The sequence below is a fragment of the Leucoraja erinacea genome, chromosome 24 (assembly GCF_028641065.1).
Source record: "Leucoraja erinacea ecotype New England chromosome 24, Leri_hhj_1, whole genome shotgun sequence".
In the NCBI taxonomy this organism is placed as follows: Eukaryota; Metazoa; Chordata; class Chondrichthyes; order Rajiformes; family Rajidae; genus Leucoraja; species Leucoraja erinaceus.
This window is the reverse complement of record NC_073400.1, coordinates 3,037,252-3,057,959: the sequence shown is the minus strand read 5'-3', so window position 1 is coordinate 3,057,959 and position 20,708 is coordinate 3,037,252. Positions and strand designations below refer to the sequence as shown.

The window sequence follows — 20,708 nt, the reverse complement described above, 5'->3', positions numbered from 1 at the left end:
AAAGCTTTTCACTGTACCTCGGTACACGTGACAAAAAAACTAAACTTAAACTGCAACTTAAACTGAAACCTCTTCCTAAACTATTGGACCCAGTCCACTGCCCCGAGCTCTCTCTGTCCATCCCTTCAGCTTTAAAATAGACAGGACAGGCCCACTTGTTAACATTCTGAAATGGGGCAAGGCCAACTTTGATGGTATTAGACAGGAACTTGCTAACGTTGATTGGAGCAGGTTGTTTGCGGCCAAAGGAATATCTGGGAAGTGGGATGCTTTTTAAAGTGTGATGACAAGAGTTCAGGGCATGCATGTTCCAGTTAGAGTGAAGGGCAAGGCAGGCAGTAGTAAGGAAGCTTGGATAACAACATAAAATGAGATCTGATTGTGTAAATGACTCTGACCATGCACCCTGAGTACGGGAATCAAGAACCAGAGGACATAGGTTTAAGGCGAGAGGGGAAAGATTCAATAGGAACCTCAGGGACACCTTTTTTATTATACAGAGTGTGGTGTATATATGGAACGAGCTGCCAGAGGGGGTATTTCAGGCATGTACTGCATCAATAATTATACAACATTTAGACAAATACATGGATAGGAAAAGTTTAGATTGATATAGGCCAAGCACGGGCAGGTGGGACTGGCGTAGATGGGGCATCTCGGTCAATATGGGCAAGTTAAGCCAAAGGGTCTGTTTCCATGCTGTATGGCTCTATGATTCTCTGACGTGAAGGATCCCACAGAACTACTTGGCGAGCGGTCTGACCAATCGATCAATCAACAAGATATTCTGGTCATTACTTTGTGGATATCTCCCTCAACTGCATCTTTTCAACTCCACCTTACTCCCAACTCCCAACTCCAACTTATTCCCAACCCTACTCTCTCACCTGCTCTCGAATCCCCTTCAATCCGACCCGGTTCTCCACTCACCCTCTCATCCTATTGCTCAATCTCCATCGATACCTGAAGACTACTTGCTCTTCATTCCTGTGTTAGTTCCTCGTTATTTACTCGATTACCATCTGGGCGAAGAGAAAATCTCTAAGGCTTTCCTTGCTTATCCAAATGTCCCGTTGTAAGCAATGGCTTGATATTTAAACCATTCATTTTGAGAGGAACATGTAGTGTACCTTGCGACGTGCTTTATATACACTTGCAGTTGCTCCCTGTCCGAGGATATCATTGAGTAACCAGAGGTAATTGGCAGTGCTCTGCATCCCTGGTTTGTGAAAGGAGCCTTAGCGTTTAACAGGCTGTAGATGTAAGAAAACAATGTATTAGCAAAATAATACAAGCAAAGATCCAAATCTTTCTACTCCCATCACATGTTACCAAATGAAACTCATGAAGTCCAACCCTAGTTTGTTGTAAGATCACTGACCCAGGCTAGAGACTGATTGGAGCACTCAAATGGGAAATACTCGGGGGGGCGCTATTCTGGCAGCAGCCATGTCAGCAGTGCGTCAGTTTTTTAGTATGTTTTTAAAGTGTGTATTTAATGTTTTTTGTGTGTATTGTGTGGGGGGTGGTGTGGGGGAAACCGCTTCGGTCGCCTCCTCCGGAAAGAGGCGACTTTTTCCTCGACCCCCCGTGGCTAGTCCGAGTGGCGAACACATAATGGCCCCTAATCTCCGGTGTAGCGGGTGCGCTCAGACCATAACCTCCGTTTTGCTCCCGGGGCAGCCTTCCCATCCAGCCTGAACTATCCAATTTATTGGTGCGGCGTCTATTATAAAAGAGGAAGCCGCCATCCACCACCTTCTACCACGGGGCCGCTCATTACCATCACCCCTGGAGGGGAGCTACCGACTCTCCCTGCAGTAAAGAAGCTTCCCCGGCGGGGACTTTATATCTTGACCGCCTGCCTGCGGCCTACAACAATCTAAAGCCGCGGTCTCCGGTGAGGAAGAGCCGATCCCTGACTCTGAATCCACGGGGGGGAACTGGAGGAGGACTGGCCAAATTTTTGTGCCTTCATCACACTCTGTGCTATGTCTGTCATCATTTGTAAAAATTGTATCGCTGCTGACAAGTCCCCCCTTAACCTCTGCGCTCCAAAGAAGAAGTAGCCCTGAATTTGTTCAACCTTTCTCTGTAACTTTCTAATATAGAAAAGGTCTCTCTGGATATAAAGGCCATAAAAGATATACGGGATTCACCATGACTTGGCCGTATGGATTCAGAACTGGCTTATTCATGGAAGGCAGATGGTTGTGGTAGAAGGTAAATATTCTGACTGGAGGCCTGTGACCTGTGGAGTTTGGCGGGGATCTGTGCTGGGTGGGACCTCCGCTGTTTTGTCACAAATATAAATTACCAGAACACAACTGTGGATGGGTTGGTGAGTATGTTTGCTGACGACACCGACATTGGAGGCGTTGCAGACAGTGGTGAATGCTGTCGAAAGATACAGCGTGCTACAGATGAAATGGTGGAGAAATGGCAGATGGACTTTAACCCGAGAAAGTGAGAGGTGTTGCACTTGGAGAGCATGAAAAAAGGGGAGAGTATACCCTGGGATCTGGGAATAACTGTGCACAGTTCCCTGAAAGTGGAATCTCATGTAGATAGGGTGGTAAAGAAAGCTTTTGGTGTGCTGCCCTTTATAAATCAGAGCATTGAGTATAGAAGTTGGGATGTAATGTTAAAATTGTACAAGGCAATGGTGAGGCCAATTCTGGAGTGTGGTGTACAATTTTGGTCGCCTAATTATAGGAAGGATGTCAACAAAATAGAGAGAGTACAGAGGAGATTTACTAGAATGTTGCCTGGGTTTCAGCAACTAAGTTACAGAGAAAGGTTGAACAAAATTAGGGCTTTATTCTTTGGAGCGCAGAAGGTTAAGGGGGGACTTGATAGAGGTCTTTAAAATGATGAGAGGGATAGACAGAGTTGACGTGGATAAGCTTTTCCCACTGAGAGGAGGGAAGATGCAAACAAGGGGACATGACTTGAGAATTAAGGGACAGAAGTTTAGGGGTAACATGATGGGGAACTTCTTTACTCAGAGAGTGGTGGCTGTGTGGAATGAGCTTCCAGTGAAGGTGGTGGAGGCAGGTTCGTTTTTATCATTTAAAAATAAATTGGATAGTTATATGGACGAAAAAGGAATGGAGGGTTATGGTCTGAGCGCAGGTATATGGGACTAGGGGAGAATACGTGTTCGGCACGGACTAGAGGGGTCGAGATGGCCTGTTTCCGCGCTGTAATTGTTATATGGTTATATGGTTATACGGTTAATGGCAAGAGCCTTAATAACATCGATGTGCAGAGGGACCTTGGAGTCCAAGTTCAAAGCTCATTATAGGTGGAAGCACAAGTAGTTCAAGTTCACATTTATTGCCACGTGCACCAATTGAGGGACAGTGGGATTTGATTTATCTTGCAGCCATACAAACAAAAGATCACAATACACAATAGAATATAACATGAAGATCCACAATAGTGCAATCAACATTCTTCACTGTGGTGGAAGGCAATAACGTTGTCATTCATTCTCCTTTGTTCATTCGTGGTCGGGGCCATCAACCCTCCGCAGTTGCTGCTACGGATGGCCCGATGTACAGGCCGTCTTGTCGGGATTCTCGAAACTCCAACATCGGGAGGTCCCGAATCAGCCGCTTCCTACTGGAGACCGGGGCTTCACGATGTTATGGGCCGCAGGCCGGCGGTCGGAGCTCTTAAAGTCTACGCCCGCGGCTAGAAGCTCCGCAGACCGCAGCTTCAGGATGTCGTAGTCCACGGGCCAGCGATCGGAGCACTTCTTCTAGCGACCCCTGGCACGGGATCGCCCGGCTCCGCGATGGAAAGTCCGCGCTGCGCCCGCTACTGAAGCTCTGGATCGACTTTGTGAAAGGCCGCACCAATCCAAGTTGTTAGGCTGCGAGGGAGGGGGCGAAATGCAACTAGGAGAAAAGTCGCATTCCAACGAGGTGAGTGACTAAAAAACAGTTTTCCCCAATTCCCGCCCACACTAAAACACACTCCTAGACATACTAAAAACAAAAAAAAAAAAAAGTGGAAAGGACGAACAGCTGCAGGCGAGGCTGCCGGCTCAAGGCGCCACCCGTCGGTTTCTCATAGAGTAGAGAGGATGGTAAAGAAAGCGTATGATGTGCTTGCCTTCATCGCTCGAGGCATTGAGTACAAGTCAGAAAGCCATGATACAGTTCTATATGACTTTGGTTAGACTGTATTTGGAATATTGTGTGCAGTTCTGGTCCCCCCATTACAGGAAAGATGTGGAGGCTTTGGAGCATGATGAGTTGGTTCACCAGAATGCTGCCTGGATTAGAGGGTTTCAGCTACAGGGTACAGGGTTGTATAGAGTTGTTTTCTCTGGACTGGCAGAGGCTTGCTGAAAGTATGTAAAATATGGTGTGGAATAGATAGGGTAGACAGTCAGTGCATTTATCCCGTGCTGGAAATATCCAACACTCGAGGTCTTAGCAATAATGGGAGAGGGAGAAAGTTTAATGGAGATGTGCAGGGCGAGTTATTTTCCCCACACAGAGGAGGGTGAGGGCCTAGAACATAGTGCCAGGGGTGGTGGTGGAGCCAGATATTATTGTGGCATTTTATGAGTGTTTTAGGCACATAGAAGTGCAGGGAATAGAGGGATATGGATCACGTACAGGCAGACGGGATCAGTTTAACTAGGCATCATGATCAGCACAAACACAGTACGCCGAAGAGTCTGTTCCTCTGTTTAGTTAACTTACTGTCACTTGTAGTGAGGAGGGGGCGGGGTGAAGGAGGGAAGGGGTGGTGGTGGTGGTGGAGGAAGAGGCCCACTTTTCCGCTTCGCATGGCTGTTGCTGCGGCTCGTGTTGTAGCTGAAGGAGGAAGTGACGATGGTGAGGCAGGGTGTGGAGGAGTTAGTGGGGAGGAAGCAGTGATGGAAGGTGAAAGGGGGAAGAGGACAAAGCCCCAGCTTCCGCCCATTGGGTCACCGGCCCCTCCTCCCGCCCCCCCCCCCCCCACCCCCACGCACCCTCCCCTTTCTCCCCCCTTCATCGCCCCTGCCTCCTCCTTCTCCCCCAGAGGCGCCGACATACTCCACCTTGGAAGTGACAGCAGGTGCGAGGGGAGGGAGCCCCATGGTGACCGAGCGCATTCTGTCGGTGGGACCACATTGAATAGCTGCAACGCGAATCACAACAGCAGCCACGTGAAAGGGTGAAGAAGGGCTGGCTGGTGTAGACCAGCCACATCAGCCCCTAGTATCAAACTGAGACAACACAAAGTGCTGAAGTAACTAGGCCGCCTGAACCTATCCGAGGAAGGGTCCCGATGTCACATATCCATGTTCTCCAGAGATCCTGAGTTACTCCAGCTCTTGTAATATTGTCCGGATTATAGGGATGGGCGGACCATCAGGTGCCAAAAAATTGGTGTTTAACCTGTACATGATTATAATTGAGCCATCCACGGTGCACAGATACAGGATGGCAACCCCACTACAATTGTACCTATGACTACAGGATTAACGATTATCTCCAATGAATGCAGGAACTCCTCGCGACCATGAAGGACACTCACCGGAGACCACCAGCAAACATGTGTCTCTTGCACAGGCCCATAACCGTTTTCCATCCCCCAGCATTGAGTTGCTCCTTAGTAACCAAAATCTGCCCTCACTATTAAGATAACCAAAAGGGCCTGTCCCACTATACGAGTTCACCCAAGAGCTCTCCCGAGTTAAAAAAAAATCAAACTCATGGTAAGTACGTAGAATGTACGTAGCGGGCACGTCGGAGCTCGGGACGTCTCTTAGCGGCTCGTAACGCTAACGGCAGGTACTCAGGAAACGCGGTAAGCTCGTGACATTTTTTCAACATGTACCCGAGTACCTACGAGCAGCTATTACCGTAATTCTCCGAGTTCGAATCAGGGGAAACTCGGGAGAACTCTTGAATGACCTCGTACAGTGGGACGGGCCCTTAATGCTCCATATTTCCCACCCATGTCCAGAACCTCAAACCCCAACTCTCCGATCCCATGACACAAAGCTGGGTGACAGTGTGAACTGTGAGGAGGATGCTATGATAATGCAGGGTGACTTGGACAGGTTGAGGGAGTGGGCAGATGCATGGCAGTTGAAGTTTAATGCGGATAAATGTGAGGTTATCCACTTTGGTAGCAAAAACAGGAAGGCAGATTACTATCTGAATGGCGTCAAGTTGGAAAAAGGGGAAGTACAACGGGATCTGGGGGTCCTTGTTCATCAGTCTATGAAAGTAAGCATGTAGGTACAGCAGGCAGTGAAGAAAGCGAATGGCATGTTGGCCTTTCGAACAAGAAGAATCGAATATAGGAGCAAAGAGGTCCTTCTGCAGTTGAACAAAGCCCTAGTGAGACCATACCTGAAGTATTATGTGCAGTTATGGTCCCCTAATTTGAGGAAGGACATTCTTGCTATTAAGGGAGTGCAGCGTAGGTTTACAAGGTTAATTTCCGGGATGGCGGGACTGTCATATGCTGAGACAATGGAGCAGCTGGGTTTGTACATTCTGGAGTTTAGAAGAATGAGAGGGGATCTCATTGAAACATATAAGATTGTTAAGGGTCTGGACACGCTAGAGGCAGGAAACGTGTTCCCGATGTTGGGGGAGACCAGAACCAGGGGCCACAGTTTAAGAATAAGGAGTAAGCCACTTAGAATGGAGACGAGGAAACACTTTTTCTCACAGAGAGTGGTGAGTCTGTGGAATTCTTTGCCACAGAAGGTGGTGGAGGTAGGTTCTCTGGATGCTTTCAAGAGAGAGCTAGATAGGGCTCTTAAAAATAGCGGAGTCAGGGGATGTGGGTAGAAGGCAGGAACGGGGTACTGATTGGGGATGATCAGCCATGATCACATTGCATGGCGGTGCTGGCTTGAAGGGCCGAATGGCCCACTCCTGCACCTATTGTCTATTGTCACAACCATCCTGTCTCCTCACCAGAGGAGGTCGTTGAGGCAGGTACTGTCACAACATTTAAAACACATTTGGACCAGTGCATCGATAGGAAAGTTCTGAAGGCCAAACGCAGGCAGGGGAATGCGTTCCCAACATCTCCAATACATCTTGGACCACATTCCCTTCATTACCACCACTCTCTCAGCCACTAATCTTCCTCAACAACCTTTGGTCCTGATTCAGAGTTTCAGGATTTTCCTTTTCTCTCATCTCTGGACTCACCCTCACTTTTGGCTCACACTGTTTTCTATACAGGGATTTGCAATGCCTTGTCCATTTCAGACTTGCAATAAGGGCTCCATGACTGAAATGATTCCTAGTGCCCCCTTATTATCCCCAGTTAGCACATCAGTTTCAATGTTTTGTTCCTTCACAACTTCCTTTCCCTCCTGTCTCTGTATCAACAGCAAGCATGCACTCGATATACCTAGTCCCTTCATCTGAAACATTAACATACTGTAGATTCCCAGAGGATCTGAAGATAGACTCAAAATGCTGGAGTAACTCAGTGGGCCAGACAGCATCTCTGTAGAGAAAGAATGGGTGTGGTTTCGGGTCGAGACTCTTCTTCAGACCTGAAACGTCACCCATTCCTTCTATCCAGAGATGCTGCCTGTCCCGCTGAGTTACTCCAGCATTTTGTATCATTGGTGCAAACCAGCATCTGCCGTTCCTTCCGACATACTTCCCAGAGGATCACACGCTTCTTGGCTTGCTTGTTTGTAAATGACCCATGATCCTACTGAATTACTGGGCAGGTCCCAGAAACTAAAATGCCTACTCCAGCTTCTATTTCTAATGACCAGGTTATCCCAACCTCAGCGATCCTCCGTCTGTAGAAATGTCTCCCTCAGTTTCTGAGCCTTCATCACATAAACCTTGATGTGACGTTTGCCAGATTAACTTTTATAAGGTAAAAAAAACATCATTCCTTGGCTCCTGTCTAAGGCATGGAGACATACAGCGTGGAAATAGGCCCTTCGGCCCAAGTTGCCCACACCAACCAACACGCCCCAGCTCCACTGTATGAGTACGTACATGGCATGATTAGCAAGTTTGTAGATGACTCTAAAGTGGGTGCTATTACAGATAGTGAAAATAGTCGTCAAAAATTGCAGCAGGCCATAGATCGGTTGGGCACGTGGGCTGAGGAATGGTTAATGAAATTTAACACAGAGGTGTTGCATTTTGGGAAGACTAACATGGGTAGGATCTACAGTGAATGGTCAGGTTCTGGAGAGTGTTGTAGAGAGAGAGTGCATGTAAATACTTGGTTGAAAGTGGTACAACAGGTAGATAGGGGTGGGCAGAAGGGTGTTGGTCCAATGGCCTTCATCAGTTTTGAGAGTATGGGGTATTGAAGTTGGGAGGTCATGTTTTTGTCATATGGAATGTTGGTGACGACCGCATTTAGAGTATTGTGATCAGTACTGGAGCACCATGTTGTCACAAACCTGTTGGCTCATCCGCAGCCAGGATTGATCCCGGCCGGGTCTCCGGCGCTGTCCCGTCCCCAACCGAGTGCTCTCCCCCCCACAGGCGGCCAGTGAGATCGGGAGTCAGACGCGAGCTGTACCCCCAGGCCCACAGCTCAACTCTGCCTGTCCCACCAGGTTAACCTGCCTGGGCTGGCGGGAAATATGGCCAGTGCGGAGAAGCAGCACCCGTCAGTCCAGTCAGGGCTGTAGGTTAACCCGGCGAGACAGGCAGAGTTGAGCTGCATTTAGCGCTGGATTGAGCCTCTGAAGCCTCGCGTGTGTGTGCGCGTGTGTGTGTGTGTGTGTGTGTGTGTGTGTGTGTGTGTGTGTGTGTGTGCATGCGCGCGTGGCCGCCAAAAAATTGTGTCCCCCCCTGTCCCCTCCATGTTTTGATAGCGAGTTCCATGCCTGGGTATATGGAACAAGCTGCCGAAGGAGGTAATTGAGGCAGGTACCATCACAATATATAAGAAACATTTAAACAGGCACATGGATAGGACAGTTTAGAAGGATATGGGTCAAAAACAGGCAGGTGGGATATGTTGAGCCGAAGGGTCTGTTTCCACACTGTATAACTCTATGACTCGTCCCACCTTCCTGCAGTTGGCGTATAACCCTCTAAACCTATCCTATCCATGCACTTGTCCAAATGTCTCTTAAACATGTTAGTACCTGCCTCAACCACCTCCATATACCCAGCACACTTTGTGTAAAAATAGTTACCCCCTCATTTACCCATTAAATCTTTCCACCCCCTCACTTTAAACCTATGTCCTCTGCTTCTCGATTCCCCTACTCTGGGCAAAAGACTGTGCATTTATTTACCCGATCTATTCCACTCATGATCTTGTACACCTTTATAAGATCAACCTTCATCGTCCTGCACTCCAAGGAATAGAGTCATAGCCTGCTCAACCTCTCACTATAGCTCAGGCCCTCAAGTCCTGGCAACATCCTCGTAAATCTTTTCTGCGCCCTTTCCAGCTTGACATCTTTCCTATAACATGGTGACCAGAACTGAACACAATACTCTAAATGTTGCCTCACCAATTGTGTATGCAATTTTGCTGCCTCAAAAAGGCTGGCAGTACCATCAAAGACCCACAACATCCTGGCCACACACTCATCTCCCTGCAACCTGCAAATAGAAGGTACAGGAGCCTGAAGACTGCAACAACCAGGTTCAGGAATAGCTACTTCCCCACAGCCATCAGGCTTTTAAACCTGGCTCGGACAAAACTTTGATTATTAATAACCAATTATCTGTTATTTGCACTTCATCATTTTATTTATTCATGTGTGTATATATTTATATTACAGTATATGGACACATTGATCTGTTTTGTAGTAAATGCCTACTATGTTCTGTTGTGCTGAAGCAAAGCAAGAATTTCATTGTCCTATCAGGGACACATGACAATAAACTTACTTGAACTTGACGAACTCCCAACTTCGATACTCAATACTCTGACTGATGAAGGCCAATGTGCCAAAAGCCGTCTTGACCATCCCGTCTACCTGTGATGCCGCCTTCAAGGGACAATGTACCAGCACTCCTAGATCTGCGAGACCAAGCACTGGCTCAGCGATCATTTCACAGAACACCTCCGCTCAGTCCACCAAAGCCTACGCGATCTCCCGGTTGCTAAACACTTTAACTCCCCCATCCATTCCCACACCGACCTTCCTGTCATGAGCCTCCTCCACTGTCAGTGAGGCCCAACTCAAATTGGAGGAACAGCCTCTCATACTTCACTTGGGCAGCTTACTCCCCAGCAGTATGAACATTGACTTCTCTAACTTCAAGTAACCCTTGCTTTCCCTCTCTGTCCATCCCTCCACACCACCCCCCCCCCCCCCCCCCCTAAGTTCTCTGACTAGTCCTCCCCCTACCCTAGTTCACTGTCGTCCTGATGAATTTTACTGACTGTACGCCTCGCTGTCACCTTCCCCTCAGCTAACAATGAACCATTCTACATTTCCTGGATTGTCTGCTTTGATCTGTCGTTTTCACACCTTCCCCGTCCATATCTCAAGCCTCCCTCTCCCCTGACTGTCTGAAGGAAGGTCTCGACCCGAAACGTCACCCATTCCTTCTCTCCAGAGATGCTGCCTGTCCCGGTGAGATACTCCAGCATTTTGTGTCTATCTTCAGTGTAAAGCAACATCTGCAGTTCCTTCCTGCACATTACATGAATCTCTCTTCCGCAAAAGCCGAAATGCTCTAAAATACTTCCTCGTTTGTGGAGTTTCACATCTCACCTTAGACTCTAGGCCTCGATACAGAGTCGGCTTCTTTGCTGGATATGGTGACTGACGTCTCGGCGCCTGACCAGATATGTTTCAACACTGGCTAAACGAAATGAAAAGTGAAAGAGAAGCGGGGCAGGTTTTGGTAGGCGGCGCTTGAGCATCAAACCTGCCCATTCTCTGTACAATCGGGCAGGTTGTTGTTGCTTCCTGCAGGCGGACTTGTCCACTGAGCGGCGGGCGGCACAAGCATTCACTCATTCACTCACTCACTGACTCTCTCCCCACCACCGCGGCACCAAGCCAAACTACCCCGAAACACTGTCGCTTCTTCCGCGTCCAGTCTCCCCCTCGCCCCGGCTCTTGTCTACCCCGCGTCCAGTCTCCCCCTCGCCCCGGCTCTCGCCTGCTTCTCCTGGACCCAGTTTACCAACCGTCCAGACTGGATGAGGCTAAAGGCGTGCACAATCATCCATGCAACTCACAGAACCATCATGGGAACAATCGTACAATTAATTGAACCTAATGTCCTAAACCCCAGAGGGCCGGAGAAGGCTGTTTGAGACATTCAACCGAGCCATTCAGAACCTATTGGCTCTCGCGAACTTTTTGTTATTGTGAAATTAGGCCATTCGGCCCATCGAGTCTACTCCGCCATTCAACCATGGCTGATCTCTGCCTCCTAATCCAATTTTCCTGCCTTCTCCCCATAACCCTTGGCACCCATTCTAATCATGAATTTGTCTATCTCTGCCTTAAATGTATCCACCGACTTGGCCTCCACAGCCCTCTGTGGCAATGAGTTCCACAGATTCACCACCCTCTCACTAAAGAAGTTCCTCCTCATCAGCAGTTCAGGTTTATGTTAGCTCATCATGAAAACATAGACCTGAAACATAAGATTTAGGACAGAATTAGGCCATTTCGCCCATCGTATCTGCTCTGCCATTCAAGCATGGCTGATCTATTTTCCCCTCCCAGCCCCATTCTCCTCTCTTCTCCCTGTAACCTTTGATGCCCTTACTAATCAGAGTAGTATTTTCTGCATTTACTGTAGAAGATACCTCAAATGAGAACAGGATCTAAGATGTAATACATAATAACGTGGATGCTCCCTTATACAACAACAGTAATTTACATTTATACAACAACTTTAATATAGTAAACATGCCACTGGAAAATAATCAAACAGCTGATCAGAAGCATTCAGGTATACAAAAATATTGTTCACAAGTTATAGGAGTAGACTTAGGCCATTCGGCCCAACGAGTCTACTCTGCCATTCAATTATGGCTGGTCTCTGCCTACCAATCCCATTTTCCTGCCTTCTCACCATAACCCTTGATACTTATTCTAATCAAGAATTTGTCTTTCTCTGCCTTAAAAATATCCACTGACTTGGCCCCCACAGCCCTCTGTGACAATGAGTTCCACAGATTAACTGCCCTCTGACTAATTAAGGTCCTCCTCACCTCCTTTCTAAAAGAGCGCCCTTTAATTCTGAGGCTATGACGTCTGGTCCTTGACACTCCCACCCACCAGTGTTGGGTTAGGTGGGGACACTGACCTTGGGTTTCTTATCCTTCCTGTGACTGAACCTTTGGCCTAGCTCATCCATGCCAACCAAGTTGCTGAACTGTGCTAGTCTTGCTAGTCTACGTCTGGTTCCTCCAAGTCTTTCCTATCTGTTTAAATGCCTTTTAAATGTCATAATTGCACGTGAAGCCCTATAAAGAGGCGGCACTGTCACAGCGGTAGATCATTTGTTGCCTTACACACCAGAGACCCAGATTCGATCCTGACTAAGGGTGCTGTCTGTATGGAGTTTGTACGATCTCCCTGTGACCACGTGGGTTTTCTCCGGGTGGTCTGGCTTCCTCCCACACTCCAAAAATGCACAGGTTTGTACGTTTGTAAGTTGACTTGGTGAGCTAAAGGGCCTGTTTCACTAATGTCTAATGGATCGCGCCCCTATCCCAGGGCGGGATCCATGTGTACACGTGATAGTTGTGGCCCGCTATCCGCTCACAGACATGCGTCCCAGTCCTTGTGCAGAACAAGGTTGCCGACCCCTGCTGTACATGGATAGGTAATGTTTCTCGTCAGCGTGACATTGGCGCAGTGGTAGAGGTGCTACCTTACAGAGCCAGAGTCCCGGGTTTGGTCCTGACAATGGGTGCTGTCTGTACGGAGTTTGTGCGTTCTCCCTGTGTCCGCGTGGGTTTTCTCCAAGTGCTCTGGTTTCCTCCCACGCTCCAAAGACATACAGTTCTGTAGATTGTAAATTATCCGTGCGTAGGATAGTGCTAGTGTATGGGGTGATGCAATTCGACACGAACTCAGTGGGCCAAAGTGCCTGTTTACATGCTGTAGTCTCTAAAGTCAGGAACCTTCTTCAGACCAGGCTGTTTCTACCGTCAAAGCCTTGCAATACCTTCCTTCTGCTGGTGAGTATTGTTTTGGGGGGTGGAGGGTCTGGGTACCAGGAAGAAACTGGAGGTGATCTCAGTGAGGATGAAGATTGGGGCAATAAGTTCATAAGTCATAGGAGCAGAGGCAAGTCATTTGGTCCATAGAGTAAACACCGCCATTAAATCATGATAGATCTATCTTTCCCTCTCAACCCCATTCTCCTGCCTTCTCCCCATAACCCCTGGCACTCTTACTAATCAAGAATCTGTCAATGTTTTAGAAGGAACTGCAGATGCTGGAAAATCGAAGGTAGACAAAAGTGCTGGCGAAACTCAGTGTGTGCGGCAGCATCTATGGAGTGAAGGAAATAGGCAACGCTTCAGGCCGAAACGTTGCCTATTTCCTTCGCTCCATAGATGCTACCGCACACACTGAGTTTCTCCAGCACTTTTGTCTACCTAAGAATCTGTCAATCTCCACTTTAAAAATACCCAAAGATGGTTTCCACAGATTCACCACCCTCTGACTAAAGACATTTCTCTTCATTCCCTTTCTAAAGGTACATCATTTAATTCTTGTCGTTCTGGTCCTAGACTCTCTCACTAATGGAAATATCCTTTCCGCATCCACTCTATCCAGGTCTTTCACTATTCAATAAGTTTCAATAAGATGTCACCTCATCCTTCTAAACTCCAGCGAGTACAGGCCCAGTGCCCTTAAATGCCCTTCATATGTTAACCCACTCATTCCTGGGATCATTCCCGCAAAATATCCTCTGGACCTTTTCCAACACCAGCACATCCTTCCTCAGGTATGGGGCTAAAACTGCTCACAATACTCCAAATGCGGTCTGACCAGTGCCATATAAAGCCTCAGCATTACATCCGTGTTTCTATACTCCAGTCCTCTCAAAATAAATGTTAACATTGCATTTGCCTTCCTTCCTACTGATTCAAGTTGCTAATTGACCTTTTGGGAATCCTGCACCAGCACTCCCAAGTCCCTTTGCACCTCCAATTTCCGAATCCTCCCATTTAGAAAATAGTGTCCACCTTTATTTCTACTACCAAATTGCATGACACCAAACTTTGCTACACTGTATTCCATCTGCCACTTCTTAGCTCACTCTCCCAATCTATCCATGTCCTTCCGAATAGTCCGTGCTTTCTCAACACTACCTGCTCTTCCACCTATCTTTGTATCATCCGCAAACGTAGCCTCAAAGACTTCAATTCCTTCATCCAAATCATTGAATAACAACGTGAAGAGTAGCGGCCCCAGCACGGACCCGTGTGGAACGCGCTAGTCTTGCAGTCAAGCAGAAAAATCCCCCTTTATTGCCACTCCTCACTTCTGCCATTCAGCCAGCCTTCTATCCATGCTAGTATCTTCCCTTTAATATCATGGGCTCCCATCTTCTTTAGCAGTCTCCAGTGCGGCACCTTATCAAAGGGCTTCTAAATAACCACGTAAACAGCATCCACTGACTCTTCTGCTATTTACATCTTCAATGAATTTCAACAGACTCTTCAGGACAGATCTCCCCATGCTGACTTTGGCCTATTTTTTCGTGTGCTTCTAAAGACTTGGAGACTTTATCCATTATGATGGATTCTAAAATGTTACCAACCGCTGAAGTTCGTCTAACCAGCCTATAGTTTCCCCTCTTTTGCGTCGCTCCCTTCTTGAACAGTGGGAGTAACATATGAAATGTTCTAATCATCTGGAACCAATCATCTAATCACCTCTAGTGATTCTTGAAAGGCCAACACTAATGTCTCCACACTCTACAGGCAATCACAGCCTCTGATGATTAGGATGCAGAGGTAGTGGAGTTGTGTCGGACCCCTTGTCCTCACCTTCCACCCAACCAGCCGTCACATACAACAGATAATCCTCCGACATTTTCTCCACCTCCAACGGGATCCCACCACTTGCCTCATCTTCCCATCTCCTCCCCTTTCAGCTTTCCGCAGAATCCGCTCCCTCCGTAACTCCCTGGTCAATTCTTCCCTTCCCACCCAAACCACCCCCTCTCCTGGTACTTTCCCTTGCAACCGCAGTAAATGCTACACTTGTCGCTTTACTTCCCCCCTTGACTCCATCCAAGGACCCAAGCAGTCTTTCCGGGTGCGGCAGAGGTTCACCTGCACCTCCTCCATCTATTGCATCTGCTGCTCTAGGTGTCAGCTGCTCTACATCGGTGAGACCAAGCGTAGGCTTGGCGATCGCTTCGCCCAATACCTCCACTCGGTTTGCAACTACCAACCTGTTATCCCGGTGGCTCAGCACTTCAACTCCCCCTCCTGTTCCGAATCTGACCTTTCTGTCCTGGGCCTCCTCCATGGCCAGAGTGAGACCCACTGTAAATTGGAGGAACAGCACCTCATATTTCGCTTGGGTAGTTTACACCCCAGGGGTATGAACATTGACTTCTACAATTTCAGGTGGTCCCTGCCTTCTCCTCCCCTTCCCAGCTCTCCCTCAGCCCACTGTCCCTGCCTCTTCCTTTCATCTTCCCGCCCCCACCAACACATCAGTCTGAAGAAGGGTCTGGACCCGAAACGCCGCATATTTCCTTCGATCCATAGATGCTGCCTCGCCCGCTGATTTTCTCCAGCATTTTTGTCTATCTTTCCGTCTTAAAGATAAATGGGTTGGTTAGTAATTTGCAGCTATATAGGACTTAGCAGCTATATTAGACTTTGGCCATGTCACATTTGAAGTATTGCATTTTGTTCCGGTCACCCTAATAAAAGAAGGTTTACCAGAATGATACCTGGATTAGAGGGTATTAGCTATCAGAAGAGGTTTGACAGATTGGGATAGTTTGCTCTGGAACACCCTAGGTTGAGTGAAGACTTATTAGAAGTATATAAAATTATGAGAGTCCCGCCATCCCAGGGATCAATCTCGTGAACCTATACTGCACTACATCCTTGTGATTGAGGCAGTGCAGCATAGGTTCACAAGATTGGTCCCTGGGATGGTGTGACTGTCATATGAGGAAAGATTGAAAACACCAGGCTTGTATTCACTGGAGTTTAGAAGGATGAGGGGGATCTTATAGAAACATGTACAATTATAAAAGGATGGACAGGCTAGATGCAGGAAAAATGTTCCCAATGTTGGGCGAGTCCAGAACCAGGGGTCACAGGCTTAGAATAAAGGGAAGGCCTTTCAAGACTGAGGTGAGAAAAAACTTTTTCACCCAGAGAGTTGTGAATTTGTGGAATTCCCTGCCACAGAGGGCAGTGGAGGCCAAATCACGGGATGGATTTAAGAGAGAGTTAGATAGAGCTCTAGGGGCTGGTGGAACCAAGGGATATGGGGAGAAGGCAGGCATGGGTTATTAATTGGGGACGATCAGTCATGATCACAATGAATGGCGGTGCTGGCTCGAAGGGCCGAATGGCCTCCTCCTGCACCTATTTTCTATGTTTCTATGTTTCCATGTTTCTATGAGAGGCATAGATATGGGAGGCAGTCAGAACCATTTTCCAAGGTTGGAAATATCAAAGATTAGAGGGCATGGCTAAAAGTAAGGGGCAAAGTTTAAAGGAGATACATGGGGTAAGTTTTTTACGCAGTGGGTGGTGGGTGCCTGAGATATACAGCATGGAAACAGGCCATTTGGCCCACTTAGTCTACGCAGACCATCAATTACCCATTCATACTAGTTCTATGTTATCCTTCTTTTGCTTCCATGCCCTACGTACAAGGGGGAATTTACAGTGCCCGATTAACTGACCAGCCCCGCACGTCCTTGGGAAGTGGGAGGAAACTGGTGGGCAAAGAGGAAACCAATAAGGCACAGGAAGAACATGTAAACTCTACACAGACAGCTCTGAGGTCAGGATCAAAGTCGGGTCTCTAACGCTGTGTGACAGATCTACCTGGTTTGCCACTGTGCTGCCTAAATTGTTTTTAATTATTTTTTAATGGTGGAGGCCTTTAGCAGACTGGGGATGACCCGGATCAGGAGCCGTTGCAGTACTTCGAGCTGGTGGACTTTTTGTAAATGCCGCCAAATATGGCAACACGTGTACGTGTAATCTATGCAAAGATAATTTCATTGTGCAGTTAGTTCACACATGACAAGAAAGCACCATTAAATCCATTGAATGTGTATGTAATACATGAACTGGCCTTCAGGTGGCAACATAATCTTTGCCTTCAGCTAAATGCGAGGTCTGCACAAACACAAACGGCTGAGCAAAGATACTAGAGCGGAGCATATGAACTTTGGTGTTGAGCTCATCGGCTGCAGTTACACTAAAGCCAGTCCTCCACCCCTTTGTCAAATGGAGAACTAAAAATTGATCCAACATGTTAACAGGTCAACTAGAACAGGAAATGTATAGATTAGAAGTTTTCAGCTACAGGGAGAGGATTGGATAGACTTAGAGTGTTTACTCTGGAATGTCGGAGGTTGACCGAAGACTTGATTGAAGTAGTTATAATTATTGAGGACATAGATGGAGTAGACAGTCAAAACCTTTAAATTCAAGAAACGAGATCAGTGTGTTCCTAGGAACACAAGGTGAAGGTACACAACCTCTGAAAAATGGTCACACCTCCGCTCGGTCCGCAATAACCAAGCTGACCTCCCGGTGGCTCAGCACTTCAACTCCTCCTCCCACTCCGTATCCGACCTCTCTGTCCTGCGTCTCCTCCATGGCCACAGCGAGCAGCACCGGAAATTGGAGGAACAGCACCTCATATTCCGTTTGGGGAGTCTGCATCCTGGGGGCATGAACATCGAATTCTCCCAATTTTGTTAGTCCTTGCTATCTCCTCCCCTTCCTCAGTCCCCCTGCTGTCTCCTCTCATCCCCCAGCCTTTGAGCTCCTCCTCCTTTTTCCTTTCTTGTCCCCGCCTCCCCGCCCCCGATCAGTCTGAAGAAGGGTTTCGGCCCGAAACGTTGCCTATTTCCTTCGCTCCATGGATGCTGCTGCACCCGCTGAGTTTCTCCAGCTTTTTTGTGTACCTTCGATTCTCCAGCATCTGCAGTTCCTTCTTAAACTCTGAAGAAGGGTTTTGGCTTGAAACGTTGCCTATTTCCTTTGCTCCATAGATGCTGCTGCACCCGCTGTGTTTATCCAGCACTTTTGTCTACCTTCGATTTTCCAGCATCTGCAGTTCCTTCTTAAACACTTAGGATAGACACAAAATGCTGGGGTAACTCAGCGGGACAGGCAGCATCTCTGGAGGGAAGGAATAGGTGATGTTTCGGGTCGAGACCCTTCTTCAATCTCAACCTGACACATTACCCATTCCTTCTCTCAAGAGTTTCCTTCCCACACAACATAGGAACAGGCTCAGGGGAATGCAGTGCACTCCTGAGGATTCAAACTCAAAAACTGGAAGAATAATTTAAGAATGATTAACATCACTTTTAGGAGCATTCTACTGGAATTTCAGGCATGGGCTGCTTGTTTGGACTGATACGGAACTTGCAAAAAGAGAAATTTCTGAAATCCCACCCTGTACCTTACCAGTGGCTTTCCAATCATCCTATCCACTCTTCCTCCCACCATCGTCTGTCATGATGGGTCAGTGGGAACCTCTGCATTTTATGCTTTCTCACAGTCCTGATGAAAGCAGGCTCGGAAATCTGCAGAATAAAGGCAGCCGCCCCACTTGTTAAACATCTGACGAACCAGTCACAAAAAGTCAGTCACAGAAGCATTTGCAAAAAAGAAGGCCAGGTGCGATAAAGTCATTGTAGCAGCTGCCCACCAGTGTCCCAGGACCTGCAGAGATCTTGTCGATGATGCTGCTCCTGGTGTTAGATGCTGCCTAACTCCCTCTCCCAGCTGTGACCTTATCGACATTCCCATTTTGAAAGTTAGATCACGGCCAAAAGAAAAATGGTTCCAGCCATTGCAGATCTGTGTCCTATCTTACAGCTCAATCTGGCACAGATTTCGGTCGGCATCTTGGCCCACTTGTGCAGGACTTGAAAAGGATCAAGCTCTGCTCTCTGCTGAGTTCACTATCACACACAACAGCGACGGAAATGTTACTCTGAATCTGAGTAGACTGAGGTGCCGTACACTCACCACGATAGGTCGGGGTGGACAAACCACATAGGTAGCACCTGGGCTCTATCTCTTCACCACAGGAAACAAAAACACATTTATACTGCAGCTGTGCCATCCCCGAGAAAGTTCTAAAAGCCACAAATAATTTGTCAGCAAAGACAGTAAATTAAAAAGTTATTTACAGTATTAATAATTGAAGGAATAATGTTATCCTTGGGATCTAGACACAAAATGCTGGAGTAACTCAGCGGGCGGGACAGGCAGCATCTCCGGATAGAAGGAATGGGTAATGTTTTGGGTCAAGACCCTTCTTCAGACTGAGTATCAGGGGAGAGGGAAACACAGAGATAAGGAAGTGTAAGGTGTGAAAACGAGACATCAAAGTGGATGGGGATCCAGGAAAATATAAAATAGATCATTGTTAGCAAGGAGAAGGTGACAACAAAGCATTTAATCAAGGGGACAGGCAGACTGGCTGGAGAACTAGGAAGGGGGAGGGATGGAGAGATAAGGAAAGCAAGGGTTACTTGAAGTTGGAGGAGTCAATATTCATACCGCTTGGGTGTAAGCTGCCTGCTAAATACGACATTATAGGTCTTGGTTTGCGCAAATTGGATCATCAAATATTTTTAATGGCTTCAGAATCACTTGCTGATCCCAACCAGGATCTGAAGAAGGGTCTTGACCCAGAACGTTGTCTATTTCCTGCGCTCCTTAGATGCTGCCTCACCCGCTGAGTTTCTCCAGCATTTTTGTCTATCAACCAGGAAGAGCACAGTTTCTGATGTGGATGTTTAAATAAGCTGTATCTTGTTTTTCTTCGACAGGATGCTTATGTTTGGTTCTTGGTTTCTTGGTCCTCCAAAATATTCCAATGATCCATTCCACAATGAGGGTGGCACGGTGGTGCAGCGGTAGAGTTGCTGCCTCACAGCGCTTGCAGTGCCAGAGACCCGGGTTTGATCCTGACTGCAAGAACTGTCTTCACAGAGTTTGCAGACCTGCGTGGGCTTTCACCGAGATCTTCGGTTTCCTCCCACATTCCAAAGACGTACAGGTTTGTAGGTTAATTGGCTTGGTGTAAGTTTAAATTGTCCCTAGTATGTGTTAATGTGTGGGGATTGCAGCCCGGTGCGGGACTCAGTAGGCCAAATGTAGACTACTTGATTTAATGCTGATCCAAGGTTAAGCTTGGACAGAGCTGGGACCTCTCATCCCTCCCAACATCCTGTAAGTGTTTACATTGGCTCATGTTCAATTGGCAGAGTGGGTACTCAATGAAATGTCACTTCCCAATCCAAAATGTTCCAAAAATTAAGAACACAGTAATATTGGAAACTGAGATTCGGTAAATCTTTCCATTCTGAGCCTTCCCATTCCCATTGGAAATGCCGATGATGATAATGATACTTTATTGTCTCATGTACTCAGGTATAGAGAAACAAGCAACAAAGTTCCAACAAGTGCTCTTTAAGTAATGTTGGTCCCGTCTTTATGCCCCTCCATACCACACACCATGTCCCTCTATGTTCTTGCCAGCCCCCCCCTTGCCGGGTCCCCCT

General features: G+C 47.4%; 1 protein-coding gene across 1 annotated transcript in view; it reads right to left on the bottom strand.

The window, feature by feature from the left end:
* The window catches only part of ikbke (inhibitor of nuclear factor kappa B kinase subunit epsilon), an 86,781-nt gene extending 75,832 nt beyond the window's left edge, over nucleotides 1-10,949 (bottom strand). Inside the window, exons 1-2 of the mRNA XM_055654381.1 lie at nucleotides 10,700-10,949; nucleotides 1,131-1,253 (exon numbers count right to left, since the gene is read on the bottom strand). Of these exons, the coding sequence (XP_055510356.1) occupies nucleotides 1,131-1,217 (87 nt within the window). The 5' untranslated portion in view covers nucleotides 1,218-1,253; nucleotides 10,700-10,949. The remainder of the gene's footprint in view (nucleotides 1-1,130; nucleotides 1,254-10,699) is intronic.
* Nucleotides 10,950-20,708: the final 9,759 nt, after the last annotated feature.